The sequence below is a fragment of the Phaethon lepturus genome, unplaced genomic scaffold (genome assembly GCF_000687285.1).
Source record: "Phaethon lepturus isolate BGI_N335 unplaced genomic scaffold, ASM68728v1 scaffold23210, whole genome shotgun sequence".
Classification (NCBI taxonomy): Eukaryota; Metazoa; Chordata; class Aves; order Phaethontiformes; family Phaethontidae; genus Phaethon; species Phaethon lepturus.
In genome coordinates this window covers 19886-28925 of record NW_010514352.1, presented here as the reverse complement: position 1 = coordinate 28925, position 9040 = coordinate 19886, and the positions used below count along the sequence as shown (strand labels likewise).

General features: G+C 50.8%; 1 protein-coding gene across 1 annotated transcript in view; it reads left to right on the top strand.

Moving 5' to 3' along the window:
* Window positions 1-1054: 1054 nt before the first annotated feature.
* B4GALT1 (UDP-Gal:betaGlcNAc beta 1,4- galactosyltransferase, polypeptide 1) overlaps window positions 1055-9040 on the top strand; it is a 13227-nt gene continuing 5241 nt past the window's right edge. Inside the window, 2 exon segments of the mRNA XM_010292776.1 lie at window positions 1055-1160; window positions 1881-2125. Coding sequence (XP_010291078.1) covers window positions 1055-1160; window positions 1881-2125 — 351 coding nt within the window.

The window sequence follows — 9040 nt, the reverse complement described above, 5'->3', positions numbered from 1 at the left end:
CCGCATGTCAGGGGTGCGGCTGGGAGCTGTGGAGTGCTGAGGGCATGGGCAGACTGGTCCCAGTGCCTGGGCTCTGAGAAGTCGCTGCTTTCTCCTTGCCTGAGGGGAAAACACGCGAATTTGCCCATTTCACCTGTGCAAAATGCAGAGATGGGGAGATCCGTTCGCATCATGCCCGTGATGCCGTTTTTGGCAAGGTCTTGCCGCCGCTGTGCAGGCAGCAAATGGGCAGCAAAGCTTCCTGGCTGCCTCAGGTGTACACTGAGCACCTCTGCCTTTTTGGCTGGTCTCCTTCTTGCCATCTCCAGCCTGAGTGAGCACAGGTTTGTGGAGCAGCACAGCTGAACTGAAGTAGCTGCTTCTAGATAAATAAGCAGGGAATGAGCCCTGTGCCTGGAGCATTATTTTGGCTTTTTTTTAGCAGTCACATGCTGGGGAATGCACAATGTTGATTTTGACAGCCACTATCTTCTAGAGCTCCAAAAATGGCTTGCACCCCCCTCTCAAGGGGCTCCGTGAGTGCAGCACGCTGGCACGTGCTGTGTGTGCCCTCGGAGGGGCTGAGGGTCTCTCCAGCAAATCCAAAGCGGAGATGGTAGCTCTGAGACGCGGGTGTGTGCGTGCACACACATGCGTGTGTTCACACCCAGATGGAGGAGACAGGGAGGGAACAGCAGCCGCATGTTGGGGGAGTGATCCCCAGCCCAGTGTTTATGGTGAAGACCTTCCGCATTACACGCGGGGGCCTCGGCATCCCCACCTGCCGTGCAGGTTTCAGTGGGAGCGGGCTGAGCGCGCAAGCCTGGTTTATTAGCTCAGCAGTGCTGGGGCAGGACGTGGCAGCACGAGGGGTCCTTCTGCAAGCAGCTACCGCGCTCGGTAGGTTTTTGCAGCGAGTCTGTTCACCAGGGCTAGAGCATCTGGAAGAAAATGCTGCAGAAAGGCCAGCCTGGATGTTAAGAGAGGGCATCCACAAAAGGGCTGTGGTCAGCGATTCTGTCTTCAGGCCTGGAGCCATGTACAGCTGTACAGGAGGGACCGCTTCGGAGCCGGCATGGCAGAGCGGAGAAGCCCTGGCAAGCAAAGAGCTCTCATGCAGACGCAGGAGCCAGTCTTGCAAAGTAGGTCTCGTCGGCCACAGCAGTGCCCGGGGCTGTCACTGCCCTCTCTCCTGGGGCCTGGCCTTGAGCAGCTCAGCGGCTGCCATCCGCGCTGGGGGGCTTCTCAGTTTTACACACCAGTTTTGACACTGATTATTTTGGTGGTTTCAAAACCTGCCACTGTTGAAACCGTGTGCAGGAATTGCCAACCTGCATGCAAATCTGGATATGTTTTTTTTAGCAGTTCTAATACAGGGCTTTTGATAAATAATGGGCATGTCTACAGAACACTGAAAGTATCTATAAGAAAAAAACAGCAAGAAAGGGGGTTTTGTTCGTTTTGCATGTGGCTAGCCTTGGCATAAGTAATTACACTGGTAGGAGAGCAGGACTATTTTGAAGTGCCTAATTCTCGTGCGTGGTGGATGAGAGCACAGAGGGCAGTGCTCTTCTCTAGGCTGGTTTAGTGGTGCACGTGCCGATGCGAGCACAGCTGTTGGTTTGCCACACACATGGGAGGATTTTCAAGACTCATTTGGCATCAGTGACGTGGTCGGTGTCCGATACCAAGAGGCAACAACGTTTGTGGGTTTGCTTTGAAACGGTATCGTACAGTTGCTTTGGGTACGGCTGGTCCAAGCTTCAACACCTCCACATGCCGCTGATACTTTGTTTGGATCCAAACCTCTGTTTTTAAAAAAAACAAAACAAAAAAGTAACGTGTGTAAAGGATGTGTGCTCAGAGAAATACACTGTGCTTACACGCTTTGTGCTGTGCCTCTCTTCCAGTTGGTGCACTTCGTGTGGAGTTTTCCCAGCCTGTAAACCTGGAAGAAGTGGCAAGAATAAACCCAGAGGTCAAAGCAGGAGGTCGTTTTGCTCCAAAGGACTGTATAGCGCTTCAGAAAGTAGCAATAATCATACCATTCAGGAACCGAGAGGAGCACCTGAAGTACTGGCTCTATTACCTGCACCCAATTCTCCAAAGGCAGCAACTCGATTATGGAGTGTATGTTATCAACCAGGTAAGATGGTAAAGACACAGTGTTATAAAAACACTCTCGTAACAGTTCCCATGTCCCCTAAAATAGCACCAAAAAAAAAAAGTGAAAATGAACATGAGCAATTCTGCTTCAATAATTCTGATGGCAAACCTGTAGTCCCCTCCTCTGGTCAGACACAATTCACTCTGAAAAGCTTCTGCTTAAAGAAAACACCTGGTGAGAAGGAAAAAAAATCCCTAATAGCATCGCCAAATTTAATTTCTCTTTCCAAATGTTTCTTTTTCCCAGCTGCTGCAGGAATTGCATACAGAAATCTTTAAGGTGGCAAGGTAGCATTAATGCTTAATTTGACTGGGTGTGCCAAAAGCCACTTACTTTCTTGAGCAACTTCTGTTCATGTTAGTAATAGTGCACAAAGTGTCAGGATGGAGAAAGCAAAGATGTGGCAGTGGAGCAGGTGAGTGGTTGTCTTCAGGTGAATAGAACAGAAAAGAAACTGGTAGTGACAGGGGTTCTCTTCTTGTTTTTTTTCCCTCGATATCTGATGGCCTTAGACCTGTCTTTAAAAAAAAAAAGGCATGTTTCACTTCAAGCAAGCTGTCTTAATTTATACCATAATGGTGGTTAAATAAGTGGGTGTTGTTCACACTTGGAAAAGCTTAAAACATGTAGGCATTTGCATGGGCTGCAGCGTGAAAGGGCAGACGCAGTTCTGAGAGCCCCAGCAGAGACCGCCGGCTGGCCAGTCTCACAGCACAGTTTCTTTCTTGCATATGTATTTATATTCTGTTTTCTCAGCTCTGTAAAAACTGAGATGAAATAACATGTTTCTTTAAGTGCAGATCCTTGAATTTGCAGATCAGATGATATGTTTGGGCATACCAAACACCATGAATATTGAAAAATGGTCGCCCAAGTAGTATATTTCCTCATAGAATTGAAGGTAAGGGGAGACCTTTTTCTAGAGAGAAAACCAATACTCCGTTACTGCTATTTCTCTTACTTTGCTCATTTCCAGGGTGTCAGAGATCTGGGCAAAAGTGATTTGTGGGGAATTAGCGGTAGCTCCCAAGCACAGCAGCGAAGATGCTCCAGTGTCTGCGGCCACCTGTGCTCGTGGGCTGGCAGCCGCTTTGCTGAGGGCGCAAGGCATTTCTGCAGCACACGGAGTGGCATGCTGTGCCCTAAAATTAAGCCCTTTAAGGAGGCTTTTCCTGTGTAATGCAAAGAGCAGCTGGTGCCGCTGAGGTCTTGCAACGCAGGGCCAGCCCCAACCCTTCATCCTTCAGGCTGCGTTTCCTTGCACGTGCAGCATTTGCCTGTGCAAGTTACTGGTGCCACAAGGGTTGCTTGAGCCACGGTCCCCACCTGCAGTGGAGCGCAGGTGGGTGAAGGTGGCAGAGCAGCATGCCTCCCTTTCCTGAGCGTGGCTCGGAAGTGAGGGTGTGGTGCGGCTTCCAGCAGCAGTCCTGTGGCAGGGGCTGCTGCTTTGCCAGCCAGGCGTAGCTCCACGGCCGGCTCTGCGGAGGCCAGCTAGAACTGCTTGCCTGCAGCCCGGCGGCACCGCTGGGGAGTGAGCGACTGTCTCCATCGCCAAGAGCCGACCATGCAGCTGGGGCTGGTATTTCCCCATCAGTGGTGTTGGAGGGTAAGGAAAGCGAGACACATGATCACGTGCAGCTGCGCCGGTGCCTGTAAAGGCAGGCAGTGTCCGAAGCCCAGCTGGAGTTCCCGCTGCTGCTGCGATGGTGCATGCTGGCTTGCATTGCCCTGCGTTGCTGGCTCCTCCTCTTCTGTGGTCCTGTCCTCCCGCGCTAGGGCTGTGGGGCTCTGTGCTCTAAACTTAATCCTCACAAATATTATTGAAGCAAATGCTTTTTTCAGATGCATCCCTTGAGCAAAGCTGGAGCATGAGTGGCATCCAGTATGCAGGGTGTAGATATCCTGGACACATTCAGCAGTCAGATGTAGGTTAGCAAGTAAGACTTGTAAAAATAAATGTGCTCCTTCTGCATGCCTGTAACAAGCTGTGTGTGAAAGAGGCAGAGTGGTCAGTGGTAGTAAACCCACTGGATGCACCTCTCAAGGGTGAGTGGGAACACTGAATAAGTTGCAGAAAATGTACTAATTCTGCCAGAAGTACAGTAGGAAAACGATCTTATTTCTCTGCTGTCTTGACAATTGCTTTTCTCTTTTTCTTGTCTGTCCTTCCCTTTGCATCTGCCCTCTTTTTTTTTTTTTTATTTTTCCTTCTAGTGGGGAAATATTACCTTTACTTGTTAATCCTGTGTATAGCAAAGCAATCACTGAAGCAAGGAGAATTACTGTGTGATCTGGTTCTTACACGCTGCCTACGTGCTCTTCTGTGCTCCGCATCTCATAGAAAGAAAGAGGAGCGCTGAGCCCTGCTACTGCTGCACTGGTAATGTCAAACTTCTTCTTTTCAGCGCAATGTGTTTCCCTCACAAGTCCGTTGTGTCTCCACCATGCTGTTCTTGCATGCCTGAATGCCTCAGAGTAGGACTTGACTGAAGTTCGGGGGATGGTGTTTGTAAAATGTCCAGTGTCTAACAGGAGCCAGTGGAAAAAAAATGCTGTGCTTCACCCCCACACCTCACCCCCCGCAAAACCCAAACGAGACGCATGGAGTAGCAGTTGTAGGATCTTTCAGATAAATCTGAGATGAGGACACATGGCTAGGTGCTCTTTTTGTAGCACCCATTCGATGCCATGCAAGCTTGACTTCATCAAATGAGAAGGCGGCGGTGAATCGGTGGCATCTCCCTCGGTGCTGCTCACTCCTGCTGTTACCCACGTGCTCTCCAGCGCCTTCCGCCGTTGCCACCTGGGCGCTCAGGTCTGGAAATGAGTTTTCTCGCTGCCGCTCAGCCTGTGCAAATGCCCGTGCAGCAAAACCGGAAGTTCAGGAAAGGGGATACATAGCAAATTTCCTGAAAACTGTGCAGCTGCTCAGCTGTTTTCCACTGGCCCCTGGTGTTGCCTTTAACATCCACGGTAGCAGTTTCCCAGAGTGTGTATGTATGAGTGTGGAGTGGTTGGGGACATCACACTTACTCATGTTATTTTGCAGGGGGTATCGGCACCCCCCAGGTATGTGGGCAGGAGGGAATTGTGCTTGGCTCCTGCTTACCCTCGTAGTTGGGGTGGACGAGTTTCCCCTTGTGGCTTCTCTCTCCTGCTGCCCCGATGCAGTGGTGACGAGGCCTCAAAACACCCTCTGACAGAGAAACACCAAAGTGTCTCCTGGTGTCCCATGGGGCCCTGGAAATCTACTTCTACCTGCTGAAGTCCACTGGAGCGTGGACATGGTGTGTGTGGTTCAGACTGTCTCAAGGGGTCCCTGACTTAGCTAGCAACCTCGTATTGCAGTTGATGGCTCTCTTCTAGCTGGCCAGAAACACGTATCCTCACCATTACCTAACTGCGACCCAACAAGTTTAGGATCCCGGTGAGAGAAGATGCAGTCACAGCTCCTGTACACTGCTGTGCTGTCTGCAGGAGGAATCACAGAGCTGCCTCCCACTTCCATGTGGGAGGCAGGATAAAATTGGGACAGATGGCTTCTTGCTGCCTTGCAAGCCCATTTGCTTAAGTGACAGTTCCAAAAATCTCAGTTTTATCTTTCTGGCACTAAAAAAATGTAGCATCCTTTGGTGCATCTGGCTGAGCAAACCAGATTCAGCAAAGGTAAGGCATGGGAAGTAAAAAAACCTGGCTGTTTTTTTTGCTCGGGCTGATCATCTCCAGGTGTGAGAAGGAGTCAATGTTAGACCCTGCAGGACTGAGGCAGAAGGTGATCCCCTTTCAGCCACTCTTTCATGGACCAGGGACTGGGCATAGACTTGGACGTTCTGGGAGGTACGTAGGGAGTAAAATCAGGAGCTGGAAACAGGTGCTGGGCACTAGCAATGAAATCAGACATGGATTAAGTTTCAGGACAAAGGATCATAAGGAAAAAATTGTCAGAAAAAAAAATAGCAAAAATGTGCTTGGACTACATCTTTCCAGGTTGAAACCTAGGAAATAAGTGTGGCGGCTGCACCTAGAGCTTAGCTGCATTGTCAAAGTGGCAGTCCCCTGTCTGCTGCCTGGCTCTTAAGGGTGACACTCCTCTGTCTGAGCAAGTCCAAATGAATCCATTTCCTTGTGGCAAATAACAGGGAGCCTCTGTGGGATGAGGAGCTGCCAAGCAGAGGCGAGGGATGGAGGCTTCTTCAGTTCTGCTTTATCTGCTCTCTGGCGGGTCACCTGTGGTACTGTGCCCTGCACTGACCTGTACGGGACAGCAGCATAGAAAGATTTCCAAAGTCTGCTTTCTTTTGTTTGTTTTCTTTCAAAAAGTTGGGGATCAGTCAAAGATGGAATCCTGCAGCATATTTCTGAGTTTGGAGATATTTGAATCCCAGATACTACAAGCAAGCCGGTGCTTCCACATTACCTAAAAAGCCAGAGCTTTCCGCAAAAAGCGAGACCTCTTGTCAGTCTTTCCTTCCCATATACACTGTAAAGCCCTGCATACGGCCTGGGACAGAAAAACTCCTGCCCTCAGAGAAGCCACAATCGATAATAGCATTGCAATGTTTGCTGCATGAGCTACCTGCTTTTTGTAAAGTTACTAAAAATGGCTTAGAGAAGGGTTTTTGTTTTCTTTTTTGGTTGCAATTTCCCCCTGGCCCCCAAGCTTCTTGCATCCCACAGCGTGAAGCTGTGTGGCCATTTGGGAGGAGAGCGGCAGTGCCCATGTGAAGTGTTTGCCATGTGTCTGGGCCATGCACAGGGCCCCAGTGTGGGCACTGCTGGGATCCGGTGGGTGAGGTGGTGGGAGGGGTCCCACGTGCTCTTGATCCATTGACTGTGCTGTGCTTTGCTTTTTTGGGGGGAGAGGTTTAAAAATGCAGCTCCTCGTAGCATTGTTAATCCCTGTGTGTCAGCCAGAGGAGTTACAGGCTACCTGAAGGCATGGGTTAATTACCGCTGAGCCTCTGCTGGTGAGAAAATCAGTGTGCAGTGCCCTTTGCCTTGAAATTTCATGATGAAAAGAACAGCTGATGGGTGTGAAATGAGGACACTCTCCCAGACTGGGCCCAGTAGATTCTTTGAGGTGTGAGCACATTGCACTCTGCACCAGCACTGGGAAAAGTCCCCCTTGGGACTACGGAGCCGGGCCCAAGTTTGGTGCTGTGGGACCTGAGGAGCGCTTGGCAGCTGGGGCTGGGCAGCCCCCTTCGCCGGGGGAGGAAACCCCTCTGATCCCACAGCCTCAGCCACTCCCTCTCCCCAGCCTCTTTGTTCAACTTGCCTTCCTTTTCCGCACTCAAGTTTTCACTGCTCTTGCTTATGCATGATGATGATCTTCCCACCACCTTAGTTATTGCGTGAACCCCTTTGTTTCGGGTGAGGATGCTGAGAATTTGCTCAGATCCTCCTCCGCGAAAGCTTACTCCTCCCTGTGAAGTCATTTATGCCCAAGGCAGGTGATGAATGCTTTTGAAAACCTTGGTTTGACACTTGCATCTTAAAACCTTCGTTTGAAAGATATTTGTGGCTGTTTCAAGAACCTTCATTGGCTCTCCAGCTGCCAGTCCATTAACCAGTCTGGATTAAAGAGTTTCCAAACTCATTATTTATTAACGAGGCAAAGCCATTTGGGAGGAGGTGATATTTTTAAGCTGCTGCTATTTGGGCACAGTGTTTTATCTGTCCTTGAGTCGCTGTGTCCCATGCCGGGTGTGGGTACCACAGGGTGGGGGGTGGCTTTCAGGACAGGGGTGTCCTTTGGCTCAACACTGCTCCGAGGGTGTGGCGGGGGGGAGCTGGGATGTGGTAGAAGAGAAAGGGTTTGGCAGTCTTTGTTTCCAGGCTGGCAAAAAACTTCAGCCTCCATCAGCGATGCCCTTTGAGCTCCCTTCAGCCTGCTCTGTTCTCCTGCGTAGGGTTTGGGTTTTGAAGCTGCTGCTGCAGAGCTGGGTCCTGGAGTAAAGATCCTTACTCTCAAACCACCGGTATTCTCATGTTTGTGGGTATGATCCTGTTGTTTTCTGAAAGTACTCAAGCAATTGGCGAGCCTGTACTTGTGCTCAAAGCCACGTGTGCTTTTGAAATGTTTCTGCCTGAGAGAAGCCAAACTGATTTCTCCTCGGGCGCCTCATAGCTTGGGGAGGAGAGTGGAGAGTTTCGTGCCCTGCTTTCTGCAGGTTCCTTTGTTAACTGCGCCTGCCCTGGGATAAATGTGCCCTGCTGCAGTGTCAGCTCTTTTCAAGACCTTTCCATCATGGTGACAGCCCTCCTGGTTTCATTTTCCCAGCAAGGCCCCTGGGACGGATGGTGGGTCATGCTGTGCTCTGGCTGGCAGAGGAACAGCAAAGAAGGGGCTGTGCACTGCGGCACACGTCAGTGTCCGGCGCGTGAACCGTAGCCCTTGCAGGAAGCAGCTCACACCATCTACTGCCATCCAGTAAACAAGGCTGAGTGTCACTGCCACGTGCCGAACCCGCAGCACCCTTTCCAGGGCGCGGGGGAGCATGTTGCTCCCACACGTGCATGACTGCCCAGGGCTTGGCACGGGAGCGGGAGTGGGCGGCAGAGCAGCAGACCTTAGCTCCTGGTGCCACTCTGTGCTTTGCAAATGGAGTCTGGCACATGTTCACTTGTACTGCTGAGCAGAGGGTGCACCACGGTCCCACAGCTGTATTGTGGCAGAGCTCAGGAAGAGGGTGCCGAAATCCTGGCCACAGAAAGGTTTTGGTCCATGGTCCTTGTCCTGGCTGTAAGCCAAAGCACTGCCAAGGTTTCTTGCTGTAGCAAGGGCTCCTTCTTCCAGAGGAGCTCGGCTCTCTTTGCTTTTCTCCACTGCTCTGGGAAGCCCCAGCTGCTTGCCCTGGCAGTCTGAAAACTTTTATCACAAAATGCAATCCC